Source organism: Cervus elaphus, chromosome 6, assembly GCF_910594005.1.
Source record: "Cervus elaphus chromosome 6, mCerEla1.1, whole genome shotgun sequence".
Taxonomy (NCBI): Eukaryota; Metazoa; Chordata; class Mammalia; order Artiodactyla; family Cervidae; genus Cervus; species Cervus elaphus.
In genome coordinates, this window is record NC_057820.1 from 15,275,976 (window position 1) to 15,297,168 (window position 21,193).

The following is a 21,193-nucleotide window of genomic DNA, read 5'->3' on the forward strand; positions in this document are numbered from 1 at the left end:
GTATGCTGTCCAACCATCTCATTCTCTATCACCCTCTTCTCCTCCTGCCCTGAATCCTTCCCAGCATCAGGGTCTTTTCCAGTGAGTCACCTCTTCGCATCAGGTGTCCAAAGTATTGGAGCTTCAGCTTCAACATCAGTCCTTCCAATGAATATTCAGGACTGATTTCCTTTAGGAGGGACTCATTGGATCTCACTGCAGTCCAAGGGACTCTCAGGAGTCTTCTCCAACACCACAGTTCAAAAGCATCAATTCTTCAGTGCTCAGGTTTCTTTATAGTCCCAACTCTCACATCCATACATGACTACTGGGAAAACCATAGCTTTGACTACACATACCTTTGTCAGCAATATAACGTCTCTTCTTTTTAATATGCTGTTAGGTTGGTCATAGCTTTTCTTTCAAGGAGAAACCATCTTTTAATTTCATGGCTGCAGTCACCATGTGAGGTGATTTTGGAGCCCAAGAAAATAAAGTCTGTCACTGTTTTCATTGTTTCTCCATCTATTTGCCATGAAGTGATGGGACTGGATGACATGATCTTTGCTTTTTGAATGTTGAGTTTTAAGCCAACTTTTTCACTCTCCTCTTTCACTTTCATCAACAGGCTCTTTAGTTCCTCTTCACTTTCTGCCATAAGGGCGGTGTCATCTGCATATCTGAGGTTATTGATGCTTCTCCCAGCAATCTTGATTCCAGCTTGTGCTTCATCCAGCCCAGCATTTTGCATGATGTACTCTGCATACGAGTTAAATAAGCAGGGTGACAAAATACAGCCTTGACGTACTCCTTTCTGAATTTGCAACCAGTCTGTTGTTCCATGTCGGGTCCTAACTGTTGCTTCTTGACCTGCATACAGATTTCTCAGGATGCAGGTCAGGTGGTCTGGTATTCCCATCTCTTAAAGAATTTTCCACAGTTTGCCTAGATCCACACACAGAGTATGGCATAGTCAATGAAGCAGAAGTAGATGTTTTTCTGGAGTTCACTTGCTTTTTCTATCATCCAACGGATTTTGGCAATTTGATCTCTGGTTCCTTTGCCTTTTGTAAATCCAGCTTGAACATCTGGAAGTTCTTGGCTCATGTACTGCTGAAGACTTGCTTGGAGAATTTTGAACATTACTTTGCTAGCATATAAGATGAGTGCAATTATGCAGTAGTTTGAGCATTCTTTGGCATTGCCTTTCATTGGGATTGGAATGAAAACTGACCTTTCCCAGTCTTGTGGCCACTGCTGAATTCTCCAAATTTACTGGCATATTGAGTGCAGCACTTTCACAGCATCATCTTTTAGGATTTGAAATAGCTCAGCTGGAATTCCATCACCTCCACTAGCTTTGTTTGCAGTGATGCTTCCTAAGGCCCACTTGACTTTGCATTCCAGGATGTCTGGCTCTAGGTGAGTGGTCACACCATATTGGTTATCTGGCTCATTGAGATCTTTTTCATATATTTCTTCTGTGTATTCTTGCCAGCTCCTCTTAATAACTTCTGCTTCTGTTAGGTCCATACCATTTCTGTCCTTTATTGTGCTCATCTTTGCATGAAATGTTCCCTTGGTATCTCTAATTTTCTCGAAGAGATCTCTACTCTTTCCCATTTTATTGCTTTCCTCTATTTCTTCGCACTGATCACTTAGGAAGGCTTTCTTATCTCTTCTTGCTATTCCTTGGAACTCTGCACTCAGATGGATAAATCTTTACTTTTCTCCTTTACCTTTCGCTTCTCTTCTTTTCTCAGCTACTTGTAAGGCTTCCTCAGACAACCATTTTGCCTTTCTGCATTTCCTTTACTTGGGGATGGTTTTGATCACCATCTCCTGTACAGTGTTATGAACCTCCAGCCATAGTGCTTCAGGCACTCTATCAGAGCTAATCCCTCGAATTTATTTGTCACTTCCATGGTATAATGTAAGGGATTTCATTTAGGTCATACCTGAATGGCCTAGTGGTTTTCCCTATTTCTTTCAATTTAAGTCTGAATTTTGCAATAAGGAGTTCATGATCTGAGCCATAGTCAGCTTCCAGTCTTGTTTCTGCTGATTGTATAGAGTTTTTCCATCTTAAGCTGCAAAGAACATCATCAATCTGATTTTGGTATTGACCATCTGGTGATGTCCATGTGTAGAGTTATCACTTGTGTTGTTGGAAGAGGGTGTTTGCTATGACCAGTGTGTTCTCCCAGCAAAATTCTGTTAGCCTTTGCTCCCACTTAATTTTATACTCCAAGGCTTAACTTGCCTGTTACTCCAGCTATCTCTTGACTTCCTAATTTTGCATTCCAGTCCCATGAATGAAAAGAACATCTCTTTTTGGTGTTAATTCTAGAAGGTCTTGTAGGTCTTCACAGAACCATTTAACTTCAGATCACTTAATTAAAATCAACTTTAAAGTTGAATTCTTTCTTTAGATGAAGTTTGGTTTCTTTATCTATATTCTAAACTAGAGTTGGACATAAGGTGTAAGTGGCAAACACCATCTTTGTGTGGAGCTTTTCAGCACAGTATCAAATGGTTTTGAAGAAATAAACGGTGACTCACTCTGTAAATTTTCTAGTTCCAAAATGTCACACAACCATTTGCACCAGGTAACCACTTCATCAGGCAGCATCATACTAGTTATTCAGTTTTCATTATTCCAGGGATGCACATATAATTCTTTCTGCCAGGAATGTTTTTCCCTCCCTCTTGCCTGGTTAACTTTTCCTTTTCCAGGTCTAAGCTCAGGGGTGACTTTTACAAGGAAGTCTTCTTTTGCTTCCTCTTCACCAAGTCAAAACCTCCTACTCTGGGCTCTCATAGTCAACTGACTTCCCTCCCTGGTAATCCTTGTCATGATTGCATTTTTTACATTTGTTTATATAAGTATTTTATTAACAGGTATTTTCCACACTGGACTGTAAGTTCTAGAGAGATAGGCAAGATTTTCAGTTTTAATCACTATGATATTTTCAGTGCTTAGCATACAGAAGATGTTCCAGTGAAAGCAGAGAAGATCTGAGCTTTTTCAGTCCTAAGAGAGATAAAAGAAAGCACTGCTTTCTACAGTCTGCCACAGTAGCTGCTTTTCTGCGACCCTACACACACACACACACACACACACACACACACACACTTACCTTTTCTGAATAGCTCTTGGAGGCTTTCGGCACTTTGATTTAATACAGCCCATATTTCTTCCTCCTGCAGTGGTCCACCCCGAACTTCCAGGGCCTCAGCTAGTGACACGTGCATATTACCTACAAAACAAAGGTAACAGATGGTCTACACATTAGCCACTTTACTGCACTTGCAGTAGTGAAAGTTCTCTATCGGTAATGAGTCTATGAAGTCCCTGTCCACCTAAGTTCTCAATATGGCCTTCAGTATATATACTACATAGTCCTGCAGCTTCAAGTAGTAGACAGAAAGGAGTTAAGAGGAAAAGAACTCTCAAAACAACCATATGCCCTAGCCCAAAACGGTCAACTTCAGAGATAGACCTGGAGAATGGCCATAGTGGTGTAACAGGGAAGAACAAAATCTGATTCCATGTTGGATTTGTTTCTTTAACTTTAACCTTTGCTTTTTGTTCTGTTTGTTACTATAATCACTAGAAGGATGTTGTTTATAGCTAAAAGCATATACAATGGCCTGCTTCAAGGAGTCCCGCCCCTCTGACTGAAGTTAAGCTAAAGTGCCTTTGTTCAGTTCATAGGGAGACATTCTGACCCTGCCCACCTGTAAAAGACTGCACAAAAGAAATTAACACATCTCCTTTCTGATGCTGGCCAACCCAGGAGATATTTTGCAAGAATTATGGCTTTCTAATTCTACTTCCTCACCTCCTCCCCCCTCTCTTATAAAAGAAACTGGCAACCAGACCCTGATAAGATGGTACTGGAGGACGCCGGTTTGCCATCTTTTCAGACGCCTGGCTTCCCAAATAAAGTCGCTATTTCTCCTCTCCTGATTTACTGGCCTGTCATGCGGCAAGCAGACCAAGCCTGATTTGGTGACAGTGGTGACTACTTCATGGGAGAAGAGAGACTCAAAGTACCAGAGACACCAAAAGTACAGACGATTAAATTAAAGCAACCAGACTGGAGTTCCAGGTTTCATTCTATCCATCCCAGGTAAAAAGAATAGAGAGGAGACCCAATGACCATGGTGGAAAAAGTCAGAAATCAGATGGACACATTTTTTTCCATTCACTGATTTCTTTATTTCTAAAAATATACTATAATTTTGCACTAAATAAACTTAAATATTTCTAGACTCAGCTTTTGCTGCCAACATACTATTTGCCCCTGGGAAAGTCATTTCACATCTAAACTTCAGTTTTCCATATGTGACATGGGAATAATAACAAAACAGTAACAATAATGCCATTTTGAAGTGGCTGTGGCAAGCAAAGAAGCTGTGCCTGTAATCACGCTTTGTAATCTAAAACACTATAGAAGTTGAATTAACAGAAAATCAGAAAGGTGCCTCTGTTGTGACATTTTTGTAAGGTCAATTTTTTTTTAAAGCATTCAATGTGTAGGCAATATACTGATGAAACAAGATTTTCCATGGAGCTCAATAATCCTTTCTTTCACTTTGGAAGAGGGAAATGCAGCTAGTCAAAATCTTCCTTTATGAGTTTTCCTAAATTAACTTTCCTTGAAAAGAAAATTGCTCTTTGTAATGATCACTGAGATTTCTACACTAACCAAACTAAATTAAGAATAATGTATATCTATTGATAGGCAGAAGCAGTGGGTTTGGAAAAGAAACTAGAAGGAGTAGAAAATGTTAAATACTTATTTTCTGTAATTATATCCTTCATTAAACTTTAAGAGACGCTTTAAAAATAAACATCTTTTTCTGATAAAAGTTGACTTTGTTTACTCAGCTATCAAGAAAACCTAATATTTTCTTTTAATTTACATTTATGATACTTTAACTCAGATGGAAAAACATCAACTACAGTTCTATATACATGAGGCCAGCTTTGTCCTATTACTTTCCTTTTCACATGTTTACTATAGCATTTAATTCTTAGAGTCTGCCTTGAGGGGTGTCTACTTAAATGAGCAATGTGGTGGTTAAAGGGAAGATGTAAAACAATGCTTTGAAAAAGTCACAGGGGTTTTATCCAGCTTGAACAAGAAAGGGATCATTTATTCAGATCCCCTCCCCTCCAACTCTCAAAGTTTCTCGTGTACTTTATTATATGATAGCACAGTAATGGCACAGTTATTGAATTAAAAAAATAGAAGCTTCATTCCTTTCTAAAAGGTATCTGAATAATCTTCTACATAAAACATTATACTAAATTGGAAATTTCAACAGAAGATAACTATTAGCCATCAGATACCAACGTGACTTGTGAGAAAGACTAGTCTTTGGAACTAGCAAAGTTCCAAAGCAATATGAATGAGAACCAGTTAGATAGCTCTAAAGCCTACACACAGGGTATAAACAGTAGGGAGAAAATTGCATGAAGAGAATTTCTTTGAAGACAGCTGTACTGATTCTCATGCCTCTTCCAGAGGGAGGGGGTAAGAAGGGGCCTTTTGGTGTTTGGTATGTGTTCCCTGGAGGTAGGGAGGACACCATAGACTTGAGCTTGACACTTGAGGAATCTGAAGGCTTAGGCGATCACTCTGAGACAGCAGTCAGAGGGAGCAGAGGGCACACAAGAGAGCTAGGGGAGGAGGTAAGCTCTACTGGGAGCGTGCAACTCTGTTATTGGCCGGGTAGGGGAGGGAAGGCTCCTCTGTCCATGGGATTCTCCAGGCAAGAGTACTGGAGTGAGTTGTCATGCCCTCCTCCAGGGGAACTTCCCCACCCAGGGATGGAACCCGTGTCCCCTGCATTGACAGGTGGATTCTTGACCACGGAGCCACCTGGGAAGCTTAGAGATAGGTTTTTAAAAATTATTTTTTATTGTAAAAAGTCACCTAATATAAAACATACTAATTTAACCATATCTAACTGTACAGTTCATTGGAGAAGGAAATGGCAACCCACTCCAGTATTCTTGCCTGGAGAATCCCTGGGACAGCGGAGCCTGGTGGGCTGCTGTCTAAGGGGTCGCACAGAGTCGGACACGACTGAAGCGACTTAGCAGCAGCAGCAACTGTACAGTTCAGGGGCACCAGGTACATTCACGTTGTTGTGCAACTCTCACATCAACCATCTCCGAATTTTTCACCTTCCTAAACTGAAACTCTGTCCCCATTAAACACTAACCCCTCATTCTCCCTTCTAACTCCCTCTCCCAAATCCTGGCATCTACCAATGTACTTTCTGACTGTATGAATTTAACTATTCTAGATATAAAGAAATTGGTTTTTAAAATAAAATTTTCCCATAAATAAGAACAAGAAAAATTAAAAGTAACTATCAGACAACAGAATTTTTTCTGTCTACAAAAATTATACCTTTATTGCTTGATTCAGTGAGGTCTGATTTATATGTTATTAATCTTCTTTAAATTTTTAAAATTTTAAAATTTGCCTATTTAGTGTAAGAGCTATATGTATCTCTGGTGGGAATTTATTAGCCCACCAAAACACAGAAGGAATATATGTCTTTGGACTTAATATCATCTAGCTAACACAAGAGATTAGACACTTTAAATGTATTAACTTTGCTAGAAAAGAGGTTTACTGTTTTAAAAAACTGCCTCAACCCTCTAATCACCCAGTCTCAAGATAACGTAATGTTAAAGTGGTTTTCTAAAATTCAAACAAATAACACATAACTATAGCTTATAAATTGTCTACCATCACCAAGTTTGGCAACTGCATATCATCATCATTTCTCTCTCTGTTATTTTTATTCACCTTTACTATAGCTCTCCACATCAGTAGCTCTGAAAGGAAAGAGAAGAAAGGGAATGAAAGAGACGCAGAAGTGGAAGAGGGATGCAACAAAAAGGAAGTAGAGAAAAAAGAAATATTAAGAGGGGAAAAGTTATGAACATTCTAAAGAGTTTATTACTTTAATTGCTTCCTTTGGACACATTATGAGATAACTTGGGGTGCAGATAAATGACTGGCATTATTTTACTATCAAAAAGGTCTTGCTTTACAATACACATAAGCATAAAATTCACTTTTATATCCTTGAAAGTGGTAGGCTACATGAGAACCACATTGTTGGAAAGACTATCAAATAAATAATCAGAATCATCATTATGTTTTTGGTTAACATAGGTATTATTGCCATGACCTTAATATTGTGCCCACAGAGTTGGATAAAGCCACAAAAAGATTCTAATGATGTCATTTTAATCCTGAAGGATTTGTGGCACTCAGCAAATAGGAAACATATAAAAGCATATAAACATTCCAAAAAGAATGAAACAGTAAACAGATTTGAATCCACTCAAGTGATATGACAACTTGTCTGGGGATTGACTGATGAACTAGGACCATTTAAATAGATTCTAAAGAAACAGAACTATAAGAGTACATTACCCAGAGACAAATGAAAACAAAAGCTCAACAGTCCAAAACTTATGGGATGAAGGAAAAGCAGTTCTAAGAGGGAAGTTAATAGCAATACAATCTTACCTCAAGAAACAAGAAAAATCTCAAGTAAACAACCTAACCTCACACCAAAAACAACTAGATAACAAAGAACAAACAAAACTTAGGCAATTAGTAGAAGGAAGGAAATCATAAAGATGAGAACAGAAATAAATGAAATAGAGACAAAGAAAACATTCACAAAGATCAATGAAACTAAAAGCTGGTTCTTTGAAAAGATAAAATTGATGAACCTTCAAGAAAAAAGGGAGAGGACCCAAATCAGTAAAATTAGAAATGAAAAAGAAGTTACAACTGACTACACAGAAACACCAAGGATCATAAGAGACTACTATGAACAACTGTATGCCAGTAAAACAGCCAACCTGGAAGAAATGGACAAATTCTTAGAGAGGGATAGTCTCCATATTGAACCAGGAAGAAATAAAAAATATGAACAGACCAATCACAAGCACTGAAATGAAACCATGACTAAAAACCTTCCAACAAAGTCTGGGACCCGACGGCTTCACAGGTGAATTTTATCAAACATTTAGAGACGAGTTAACACTTACTGTGAAACTGTTTCAGGAAGTTGCAGAGGAAGGAAAACTTCCAAACTCATTTTATGATGCCACCATCACCCTGATATCAAAACCAGAGAAAATACCACAAAAGAAGAAAATTACAGGCCAATATCACTGATGAACATAGATGCAAAAATCCTCAACAAAACATTAGCAATTTGTATCCAATGATACATTAAAAAGATCATATACCATGATCAAGTAGGATTCATCCCAGGGATGGAAGGATTTTTCAACATCTGCAAATCAATCAGTATGATACACTACATCAACAAATTGAAGAGTAAAAACCATACAATCATCTCAACAGATGCAGAAAAAGCTTTTGACAAAATTTGACACCATTTATGATTAAAACTCTCCAGAAAGTAGGCATAGAGGGTACATACCTCAACACATAAAGGCCATAAATGACAAACCCACAACTAGATCATACTAATGGTGAGAAGCTGAAAGCACTCCCATTAAGATCAGGAACAAGATTAGAATGTCCACTCTTACCAGTTTTATTCAACATAGTTTTGGAAGTCCTAGGCACAGGGAATCATAGAAGAAAAAGAAGTAAAGGGAACCGAAACTGGAAAAGAAGTTAAATTGCTGCTGCAGATGACATGATACTATACATAGAAGATCCTAAAGATGCTACCAGAAAACTACTAGAACTCATCAATGAATCTGGTAAAGTTAATACACAGAAATCTGTTGCATTCCTATACACTAACAATCAAAAGTCAGAAAGAGACATTTAAGAAGCAATTCTATTTATCACTGCATTAAAAAGAGTAAAATACCTAAGAATAAACTTACCAAAGAAGACAGAAGACATGTATTCCAAAAACTATAAGATGCTGATGAAAGAAATTGAAGAAGACATAAACAGATGGAAAGATATACCATGTTCATGGATTGGATGAATCAATATGGTCAAAATGACTATACTACCCAAGGCAATCTACAGATTCAGTGCAATCCCGATCAAATTACTAATGACATTTTTCACAGAACTAGAACAAAAAAAATCTCAACACTTATATGGAGACACAAAGGACACTGAATAGCCAAAGCAATCTCCAAAAAGAATAACAGAGCTGGAGGAATCAGGCTCCCTAACTTCACACTGTACTACAAAGCCACAGTCATCAAAACAGTATGGTACCAGCACAAAAACAAAAATATAGATCAATGGAACAGGATAGAAAATCCATAAATAAGCCCAAGCACCTACAGTCAGTTTATCTATGACAAAGGAGGCAAGACTACTCAATGTTGGAAAGATAGTCTCTTCAACAAACTTTGCTGGGCAAAGTAAACAGCCCCAAGTAAAAGAAAATGAAATTAGACCATTTCTTAACTCCATACACAAAAATAAGCTCAAAATGGATTAAAGACCTAAGTGTGAGACCAGACACTATAAAACTCCTAGAGGAAAACATAGGCATAACACTCCATGACGTAAATCACAGCAACATCTTTTTCAATCCATCTCCCAGAATAATGGAAATAAAAGCAAATATGAACAAACAGGACCTATTTAAACCCAAAAGGTTTTGTACGGCAAAAGAAACAATAAACAAAATGAAAAGACAACCCACAGATTGGGAGAAAATATTTGCAAATGATGCGACTGATAAGGGATTAGTTTCCAAAATTTACAAACAGTTTGACACTTAATAGCATCAAACAAACAATCCAGTCAGGTGGCAGAGGAGAAGGATGTGTGCTCATCTCCTGCGAGAGCACCAAAATTGCAACTAGCTATCAAACAACCATTGAAAGGAGGACACAGGAACCCACCAAAAAAAGATACCCCTGTCCAAAGACAAAGAAGAAGCTGCAGAAAAATGGTAGGAGGGGTGCAATCATGATAAAATCAAATTTCATACCCTTCAGGTGGGTGACCCACAAACTGCACAATAATACAAAAAATGGGCAGAAGATATGAATAAACATTTCTCCAAAGAGGATATACAGATGGCCAATAGGCACATGAAAAGCTGTTCCACATAACGAGTTATTAGAGAAATGCAAATCAAGACTACAATGAGATATCACCTCACAACAATCAGAATGAAATGAAAGTGAAAGTCACTCAGTCATGTCCAGCTCTTTGTGACTCCAGGGGCTATACAGTCCATGAAACTCTCCAGACCAGAACACTGGAGTGGGTAGCCGTTCCCTTCTTCAGGGGATCTTCCCAACCCAGGGATTGAACCCAGGTCTCCCAAACTACAGGCGGATTCTTTACCAGCTGAGCCATGAGGGAAATCCACAAGTAACAAACGCTGGAGTGGTGTGGAGAGAAGGGAACCCTCTTACACTATTGATGGGAATGTAAATTAGTACAGCCACTATGGAGAACAGTACAGAGGTTCTTTAAAAAACTAAAAATTGAGCTACCATATGACCATGAAATTCTACTCCTGGGCATACATCCAGAGAACATGATCTGAAAGGATACTTGCACCCCAATGATCACTGCAGCACTGTTTACAATAGCCAAGACATGGAAGCAACCTAAATGTTCATCAACAGAGGAATGGATAAAGAAGATGTAGTCCATATATACAGTGGAATATTACTCAGCCATTAAAAAGAAGGGAATAATGCCATTGGCAGCAACATGGATGGACCTAGAGAGTGTCATATTGAGTGCAGTAAGTCAGACAAAGGAGGAGAAATACCATATGACATCCTTTATATGCAGACTCTAAAAAGAAATGATACAAATGAACTTACTTAAAAACAGAAAGAGACTCACAAATTTAGAAAACGAAGTTGTGGTTGCTGGGGGGAAGGGATAATTAGGGACTCTGGGAAGGTCATGTACACACTGCTATATTTAAAATGGATAACCAACAAAGACCTATTCTATAGCACATGGAACTTTCCTCAACCTTATGTGCCAGCCTGGAGATGGGAGGGGAGTTTGGGGGAGAACGGATACATGTATATGTTTGGCTGAGTCCCTTTGCCGTTCACCTGAAACTACCACAACATTGTTAGTTGGCTATACTCCAATATAAAATAAAAAGTTCAAAGTTTGGGGGAAGAAAAAAAAGAAACAGGACTGTCAGAGTACCTGTTTCAAGAACAAAGCAACTATAAAACAAAGGTCTGTGTGTGCCACTAGTTTGGAGCATAGAGACACTCATTGTTGTGTCTAAGGACTAGCTAAGGTCATTAAGAAATCACAGCGAGTTGAGAAAGCAATCCCCAAAGTTACAAACATCTTTAATTCAGGAAATTTTACAATGAATTTCATAAAATTTTAAGAGAAGAAAGCCCATATATTAGTATCTGTACATATTTGGTATTTTAGCTGTTTATCTTGTTTAAGGAAAATAGGTCAGAATAACAGATTTGCTTGTGATTCCAATTTAAATAATGCAACTGAGAAAATAAGTTCAGGCTTATATAAAATACTACAAATACCACTGGAACATAAAAAAAACCTTAAATCTTAGCATATTTACAAGTTTCCATTCATTAGAGACTTCTTTAAGTACTCAAGAAGAATTTTTTTTTTGGGGGGGGTAGTCAGTCAGACAACTGAAATACTTTTAGAAGTCAAAATTTTTTAAATAAAATTTTCGGGGATTGAATCCATGCCCTCTGCAGTGGAAGCTCCAAGTCTTAACCCCTGGACAACCAGGGAAGTCTCTAGAAGCCAATTTTTAATTGTATGAATGCAGTTTAAAACAACCGAGGCATTTTAATGAGTTAAGTTTGAAAATAGGATTATATACTCAATGAAAAGTTCCCCTAAAAGTGACTACTAATCTTTTCTACAAGTAAAATAAAATAACTGACCTTAGAAACTTAACAACTAGGTTTCAGAATTTGTAATTCAATAAGAATATTCATTTAAAAATAATTTTCAATAAGCTTGGCTATATACAGTATGTATTTTTTTTTTAAGTTAGCAGAAAAATCATTGTGATTCTGGATCAGGAAAATTTTTCTTAGATACATCAAAATTATAATTAAAAAATTGTTATGAGTTTGAACTTCCCTGGTAGCACAGTGGATAAGAAGAGTCTGCCTGCCAACACAGGGGACAGGAGTTCAATCCCTAAAGCACATCCGCGTCTACTGAAGCCCATGCTCCTAGAGCCTGTGCTGCACAAGAAGACAATTCCAATGAGAGGCCCATGCACCACTGACTAGAGAGTAGCCCTTGCTCTCCACAGCTAAAGAAAGCCACTGTGCAGCAATGAAGACCCAGCTCAGCCAAAAACACATAAATAAAAAATAAACATAGCAGCGTGTACATGTTGCTCTCAGGCAAGAGTTAAAAAAAAATGTTAACATTTCCTCAAAATGAAACTTCTGCTCTTTGAATATAATTGTTCAAAGAATAAAAAGAAAAGTCACAAATTAAAGGAAAAACATTTACAGATCACATAATTGATAAAAGATTTATAACCCAGAATATATAAACTATCAAAATAAAATAGGAAAACAAAAAATGCAAATTTTTTACATCAAATTCACAAAAGATTTGGACAGGCGTTTCACTGAAGAAAGAAAATACATGGATGGCAAATGAGCACAAAAAGATGCTCAACTTCAATAGTCATTAGGAAAATTAAAATTAAAACAATGAGCTACTGCCACACAGCTATCAGAATGACTAAAACAAAAACAACTGACGATACAACTGACCATACTAAGTGTAGCCAAGGATTGGAGAAACTGGAACTCACACACTACTCATACAAATGTAAAATGGTACCATTGGGAAAACTAACAGTTTCATAAAAAGTTTAATATAAGCCTACTTACTATATGATCCAGCCATCCCACTCCTAAGTATTTACCCCAAAGAAATGAAAGCTTATATCTACACAAAGAGAACAGTTCTCAAAACTTTCTGAGGTGCTCTTTCCAGGTTATAATCCTCAAATTCGTCTTAAAACATTCAATTTCTTTAAAAAAATAAAAATAAAAAGACTTATATACAAATGTTCACAACAGCTTTATTTGTAACAGCCAAAAACTGGAAACAAGCAACTGTCAACAAGTGAATGGATAAATTGATCTTAGTATATTCTCACAATGGAATATTAATCAGCAATAAAAGGAATGAACTAATATTGATGCATGCAACAACATGAATCTCAGCATAATTATACTGAGTAAAGGAAGCTAGATCAAGAAAAAAAAAGAGAAAGAGAGAGTATGTGCTTTATAATTACACTTGTACAAAATTATAGAAAGTGACAACTATAGTTATGACAAATAGCTCAGTTGCCTAAGGATGGCATTACCCCATGAAGAGGCAGGTGGGAGTGACTACAAGCAAGCGTGAGAAAACATTTGGGGATAATGGATACATTCCCTATCCTGACTGTGATGATGGTTCACAGGTAGGTGCACACATAAGTCAAAAACTCAGCAAACTGTACACAGTACGTATAGTCTATTATATGTCAGTTATGCCTCAATAAAGCTGTTAAAAAGAGAAAGCCAACTAAACCCGACCAAAGCCAGGACAGCATTCCTTTTCTTTGTCCTGGGAAGCTAACTGCATTTTTTTCCCCAGAAGAAACCAAGCCCCAACAACAAGCAACACATGCTTTAAAAAGAAAAAAATTTTTTTTTCTAAAACAGGTCCTGGGTCACACAGCAGGAGGTGAGTGGCAGGCCAGAGAGTAAAAGTTTCATCTGCCACTCCCCATCACTTGCCTTATCACCCTCTCCCTCACAACTGTCTTCCATAAAACAGGTCCCTGGTGCCAAAACGTTTGGGGACTGCTATTCTAAAAGTTAGGAAGCCCTGGTGGCTCAGATATGCAGAAGATTCGGGTTCGATCCCTGGGTCGGGAAGATCCCCTGCGGAAGGAATCTTAAAGTTAATTTCTCCCATTAAAATAAAATCTGTTAGACAAAGAAATCAAAATCTATGGCTAGGCTAAATCTAAGATTTTCCCTGCCTTAAACAGCCAAAGCATATCTAAGATGCTGTGTAGCTTATATTATTCAAGCTAGAATATAACACAATAATTTTGTAAAAACCTTTATTCAAGATAGCAAGCTCTTGTTTTTCTCTCAACTTCTAATTTCCTAAAGCATTTAGACCTGAAAGTATAATTTTGAAAATTATAGGCCATTTGAAATAATGTGAAATTATTTCTACCTTTTATCTGTCAATCCCCAAAAAAATGGTCAACACCAAGCCAGATGTACACAAAGCAGAAACAACAAAAGCACAACTAGATCTCTTAAAGACTTAAAGCTAATCTCCCTAATTAAAAAAAAAAAAACAAACCAGAATATTTCTCTTCCATTAGAGCGTACATACAAACCAAATAGTAGAGAAAAATGTTACTGCCCAGTGTAATTAGAAAAAGACTAAGAAGAAATTGAGATTTTAAGGAGAAAAAGAGATAAATGTCAGTGAAGTTTTCATTGTACATTGCCTCAAGGTAGAAAACAGAATGTGTCTAAACATTTTTATTGATGTTAGAGGAAAGCTTAATATTTGTCAACTTTTCCATTATACTTTTCCAGTGAGAGAAGAGAAACTAAAACAAACACACGTCTAAATTGCCTTTCTGGGCCTCTGGCTCAAGTCAACTACTTATCTAAATAGAAATCATATATGCCTATTCCCTGTTTTTCAAAGGACAGCTTCAAAAAACCAAAAGAAAAATTCTGGAACACTTTCATCTCTCTGGATCATTTAAATCTAGGAGAAAAGTAAATTGAGGAGAAAATCTCTAGTTTCACATGTGTTAGATTTTTCCTCACCAACTGGGGTGTACCAACAGAGAACAATGTAATGGCAGAACTTTAGTTTTGAAGTTTGGTTTTTCTACATCACCTCTCCTCTCCACCCACTGACTTTCGTTATGATCACTGCTTTAGAATACCTACTGGTTGGTTGTCTTCAAGAAATGTAGACTTCAGGGCTTCCCTGGTAGCTCAGTGGTCAAGAATCTGCCTGCCAATGCAGGAGACAAGGGTTCCATCCTTGATGGGGGAAGATCCCACATGCCAAGAGCAACTAAGCTCGTGCATCACAACTATTGAGCTGTGCTCTAGAGCCCAGGAGCCGCGACCCCTGAGCCCAAGTGCTGCTACTGAAGCCTGAGCACCTAGAGCCCATGCTCTGCAACAAGAGAAGCCACAGCGATGAGAAGCCTGCTCTCTGCAATCAGTGAAAAGCCTGAGCAATGGCAAAGACCCAACACAGCCAACATAAATAAATAAATAATTTTTAGAAAAAAGAAATGTAGACTTCAAATGCCTCAGGATAAACAACAGCCAGGAAAGGAAACAAATACGACAAGGCACAAAAGTCCAAGGAAAAAAATTCCTATTTGCTTTTCATATTGTAATAAACAAATCAATGCTGCAGGCAGAATTCAGAGATTGTCCTCAACATTCTTTTCACGTTGTGAATTGCCTATGGGGAGGTACAAGACCAGGAGCTGGGAGTGGCCTCCAGGAGCTGATGGGATACTCCAGCCAACAACCAGCAAGACAATGGTCCTAGGATCACAAGAAACTGAATTCTACCACCAACCAGTGAATGTGTCATGGGACTGTGAGTCTCAGATGATACCATATTCCCAAGCTGACACTCTGATTTCAATCTGGTGAAATCCTGAAAAAGGGAACAGGATCATGTGTACCCAGAATCCTGACAAACAGGAAGTGCAAGGTAATAAGTGTGAGCTAAATTTGTAGCAACTGAAAGTGGGATTCCACTATGAATGAAAGTGTTGGTCGCTTAATTGTGTCCAACTCTGCAACCCCGTGGACTGTAGCCCGCCAGGCTCTTCTGTCCATGGGATTCTCCAAGCAAGAATACTGGAGTGGGTAGCCATTCCCTTCTCCAGGGGATCTTCTCTACCCAGGTCTCCTGTGTTGCAGGCAGATTTTTTAGAATCTGAGTCACCAGGGGACCCTGGGATTCCACTACAACAGCGACTAAAAATGGAGGAGAAGCTTTGGAACTGTAGTGAGCAGAAGCTGGAAGAATTTTGAGAAAGTCTAATTTGCCTCAAACAGATTTTTAATAGATGACTGGACTTCAACCTGAATATTGTTGGTAAGGGCTCAGAAAGAAACAAGGAACACGTTATTGGAAACTGGAAGGGGAATCCTTATTACATAGTGGCAGAAATCTTATGACATTGTGTCCTACAGTTATATGGAAAGCAGAACTTCCAAGTGACAAAACTGGACATATGATACGAAGGAGATTTCCAAGAGAAGTGTCAAATATGCTGTCTGGTTTACTCTTGCTCTTTACAGTAAAATGCAAGGAGAGAGAGAAGAAATAGAGGAAAGTCCTGTTAAAGAGGAAGCAATCAGGACTACATAATTCTGAAAGCACCCAGCCTTTCCAGATAGCAAAAGATGCCAAAAACCAGAAATGGTTGCCAAAAACACAATAGACAAAAAATGACCTTCTGCTAAAATTTCAGAAAGGTCAAAAGGTCAGAGGATTCAGTCACAGAGAGGGCCCTGTCAAGATTTTAAGGGTCTCTGGTAAGCTTTAGAGTTTTCCCTTAGCCATCTCAGGAGGAGGCAAAGACAGAAAAAGGATTATTTTGAAAAGAAAAAAAAATAAAAATTCACAGGTGTAACTTCTGTCTAATGTAGTGAATCCCTGTGAAATCCACATAAAACCCAAAGTTCCTGAGAAAATGGTTTCAGCATAAACACTGCCAGGTTGGACTAAAAGAAAGAATATAAAATGGAAGGAGGCTGTTGGATGCAACCTCAGTTCTACTGCCAGGACAAAAGCTGGTTGAAAGAAACCACTCAGCTGCAAATATACACTACTGTCCTAGAAAAAGGAAGACTGATTCAGAAGGCAGAATTGAAACTCAGAGGGCAGAGTTGAGGGCCTTGAAGGATTATTCCCAGGCTTTGAAACCCAACCCAAAAAAAAAAAGCCAATCTGCCCATCTGAATCTCAGAGCTGTTATGGACAGTGGGACAGTGATGGACAAAGACTCCATTTTGACTTCCCATCCTGCTGTTCTCCCTTCTGGACCAGAATGTCTACAATAGTTATCCCAGGTGTGTCCCACCATTTTATGCTGGGAATATTTGGAACAGTCTCTTTAGTTTCATAGTTTTACAGGTTCACGGATAAGGGACACACAGGAGCCTCATCTACACCTAATGTGGATGATTTAGATGAGCCTTTGGGCTTGGAGCTGATGTTTTAATAGGATAAGAACTCTGGGAACCAGGGGTATATATATGATATGAAGTCGCTCAGTTGTGTCCAACTCTTTGTGACCCCCACGGATTGTAGCCTACCAGGTTCCTCCGTCCATGGGATTTTCCAGGCAATAGTACTGGAGTGGATTGCCATTTCCTTCTCCAGGAGATCTTCCCGACCCAGGGATTGAACCCGGGTCTCCCGCATTGTAGGCAGACACTTTACCCTCTGAGCCACCAGGGAAGCTCGGGAACCAGGGGAGGGAGTGTATTTTGCTTGTAAGTGAGTATATGGGCTCAGAGGCAAAACTATGGTAGGCAGAATTATGATATAGCTCCCTAAATTCCTGCCCCCTTGGTATACCTTGGCATATATCTTAGTGTATATAATCATCCTTTGCATATGGGTGGGTCCAATAAATATCAAGGGATAGCAGCCCACCTGACTCAGTTGTGATATAGAACAGTGGTCCCCAACCTTTTTAGCATCAGGGACCAGTTTCCTGGGAGACAATTTTTCCACAGACAGGATTGGAATGGTTCTGGGATGATTCGAGCATATTACATTTATTGTGCATTTTATTTCTATTATTATAACATCAGGTCCACCTCAGATCATCAGGCATTAGATTCTGGAGGTTGGGGACCCCTGATATAGAAGACTCTGTTGGAGCAAACCAGAAGGGAATTCAAAGACAGGGAGCTTCCCCTTGCTCACCCTGATGAAGCCAACAATGCCATCAACTGCCTATGGAGGGGACCACATGGCAAGGAATCGATGGTTAGACCACTGAGCCGAAAGCAGACCTCAGCTGACAGCCAGCAAGAAAATGATAAATTTAGACCTTACAGCTGCAGGGAATTGAGTCCTACCAAATAACTAGAGAGCTCAGAAGAAGACCTCCAAGCCTCAGGTCTTCAGATATTCTTCTTCAGATATTCCAGCCTGGTGTGACCTTGAGCAGAGGACCCAGCTAACCTGCACCTGCGTTCCTGACCCACAGGAACTCAAGATAATAAATGTGTCATTTGGGGTTCCCTGGTGGCTCAGTGGTAAAGTATCTGCTTGCCCATGCAGAAGACACGGGTTTGAGCCTTGATCTTGGAAGATCCCACATGACTCAGAGCAACGAAGCCCCTGAGCCACAACTACTGAGCCCAAGAGCTGCAACTGCTGAGCCCATATGCTGTAAATACTGATGCCTGTGCGCCCTAGAGCTCATGATCCACAACAAGAGAGGAGCCCCCACTTGCTGCAACCAGAGAAAAGTCCTCATAGCAGTGAAGACCCAAGCATAGCCAAAGATAAATAAATAAAATTAGACTATAAATAAATGTGCTGTTTGAAGCTACTAACTCTAGGGTAATTTGTTATACAATAGAAACAACAGAAAACAAATACAACCAGGGTACAGATGTTGAAGAAAATATAAAAAAGTAAGTCCCCTTATTATACTTCTAAAGTTTTCAGGATAATGCTTTCAGACCATTAAAGTGGATCTTATAAGAGAGGGAACATGCTGAGTAAATTAAGCTTGTCTTTCTAGACATCAAGGTTTATACAAACCTGTTACTTCATGCTTTAATTGACAAAGCAATGTGCACTGAGGTGCCTTTATCATACACTGTTTGGGAGATAATGTTAGGTGATCCAGAAAAGTGGACCAAAGCTCACCAGACTCAGAAGTGAATGACTAATATAAGCAAGACAAATAGTGCCAGTTTATTAAAGAGGCTCTTGCTATAATATTTTCCTGATTTTCTACTAGTTAGCATTCTCAAGATCAGGAAATACTTCTACAGTTACAATCTAAATGAGCAGCGAGAAGTCAGCTATTAGAGGTGTTAGAAGGCAGAAGGCAACAAACTCTACCTAATTGGCAAATAATAGGTTGGCCAAAAAGTTCTTTTGGGTTTTCCCCTACGATCTTATGGAAAATCCAAACCACCTCAATATTAAAAGTTGAACACTGAAGGACAAAGTGATGTTTGTCTTCTCCTCCTGACCTTTCTTACAAATCTATCCAAATCTACTGAAACTAAAAATTGGGAGGTAAATCTATACTGCAGTATGAAATAAAGCAGTAGATGTCATTCTGTATTAACACGGACAAATCAACTTTGACTCTAGATAAAAACAAATGAAACAAGAGTAAGCCCAAATAACTGCACAAGTCACAGATGAAGCATAATAAACCTACGCACGCTCCAGTAATTACAAAAGTAATTTCAACTTGATGTTTGGAGACAGTCAAAATTCTATTCAAATTGCTCCATCCTAAAAGTGATTTTGACATTACCAATTTCCATTCTGAAACATTTAAAAAATTGAAATGTGGTATATAAAACATCTAATTAACTAAAACAATAAATTCAATAAATCTAAAAACCAAATCTAAAATACTAAGCAATGACACAAGAGATATTCATATTGAGTACTGCTGTTTATTATGCCATTTTTATTTTATCTGATATCATTGTGACAACTAAATGAGATTATTATTTATAACTGAAATAATGACATGACTTAAAAATACTTATCAACCCAATCCCATGTGGTTTATACTATTCTTTTATTTTGTGGCAATCCAACTAACTCCATAAAGATGTGTTTCTCAAGGTGTAGTTTCCATATTTAATTTTTATTTTAATTAACTATACAGTGCTCTTGTGCAACTGTCATAAAAAAGGATCACTAATATGCAAATGCAGTGGAGCCTTTTTCACAGGAGAAGATAAAGGAATTCATGCTTATAGACAAATAATGGTAAAATCATTTTGGGTAAATTATTCAAATTGAATACTAATATGTTACAGGTTAGAATAACCTAGAATAATGCACTCCCCTCTACAAGTCACTTGTCAAAATTCTGAGTTTAATTTCAGATTACATCACACCATCTCTTTTAACACTAATCAATGCCACTCAACGTCAAAATTAATTTTAACTCATATAATCTCCATCTACTCTCATAAAGCTAGAAGTGTTCTCTACATCCAGTTTTTATTGAAGAATGCATCTGCTGCCAAGACTACACCTAATCACCTCAGGGCAGATTATTCCTAAATCTACCTCCAGCCTTGAGAAAGCCCTGTTCCAAAGTCTAGATTTTTAAATTTAACTATGTACTGTACCTTTTTTTTTTTTGGCCTGGGTACTCTTGTATCAAATTCAATACATTTAGGGAGTCCCCTGGTGACCTAGTAGTTATTCTTTCACTGCCATGGACCAGGTTCAATCCCTGGTCAGGGAACTGAGATGCTGCAAATGGAGTGGCAAAAAAACCCTAAAATAAAATAATCTTTTCCTCCAAATCAGCCAATCTCATTATTCCAAGCAGATTAAGACTAGCAGTATTCCTCTAGCTAGCAGGCTCCAAGTCTCTCTTGACTTTTTTTTTTCTCTCTTTCACCTTTGTCTCCTCACTAAGAACTGCTGCTTATTCATTCTCAATCTCTCTCAAATTAATCTTTCTTTCAAGTCTCATAAAGTGGAGGAAGGCAGCTGAAGACGATACAAGAGTTAGAGTTAAGATCTTCCAGGCAAAGGAACACCTTGTAAACCTGAAAACAGATAAGAAACAGAGGTGGTGTTCAAATTCTGTAGATTATCTAGAGAATGGGGAAGCGAGACATGAGGAAACAGCAGTGAGTAGGAGCCAGATCACAGAAGGCATTGTGTGGTTTGGCTAAGCAGCTTGAATTTTATACTGCAACCTATGAAGAGGCAACGGCAAATATCAGGACTAGGTGTAAAGTGACAAAATTTGAATTCTCGAAGGATCATTTTAATTAGAGAGTAGAACCAACAGAGGTCTTGAACTATAGGTTGGGAAATGGTTAGTATGTAAATGATAGACAAAATCATGAGTTTGGATAAAGTCACCCAGGAAGAGGGACTTCTTATTAAGAAGAAAA

The 21,193-nt window shown here is 38.3% G+C and overlaps 1 protein-coding gene across 10 annotated transcripts in view; it reads right to left on the bottom strand.

Annotated features, from left to right (window-relative positions):
• PTPN13 (protein tyrosine phosphatase non-receptor type 13) overlaps positions 1–21,193 on the bottom strand; it is a 210,786-nt gene that overhangs the window by 159,114 nt on the left and 30,479 nt on the right. For all 10 annotated transcript variants that reach the window (XM_043906258.1, XM_043906251.1, XM_043906249.1 and 7 more), the window contains exon 2: positions 3,120–3,239. In XM_043906258.1, the coding sequence (XP_043762193.1) occupies positions 3,120–3,234 (115 nt within the window). In that variant the 5' untranslated portion in view covers positions 3,235–3,239. The remainder of the gene's footprint in view (positions 1–3,119; positions 3,240–21,193) is intronic.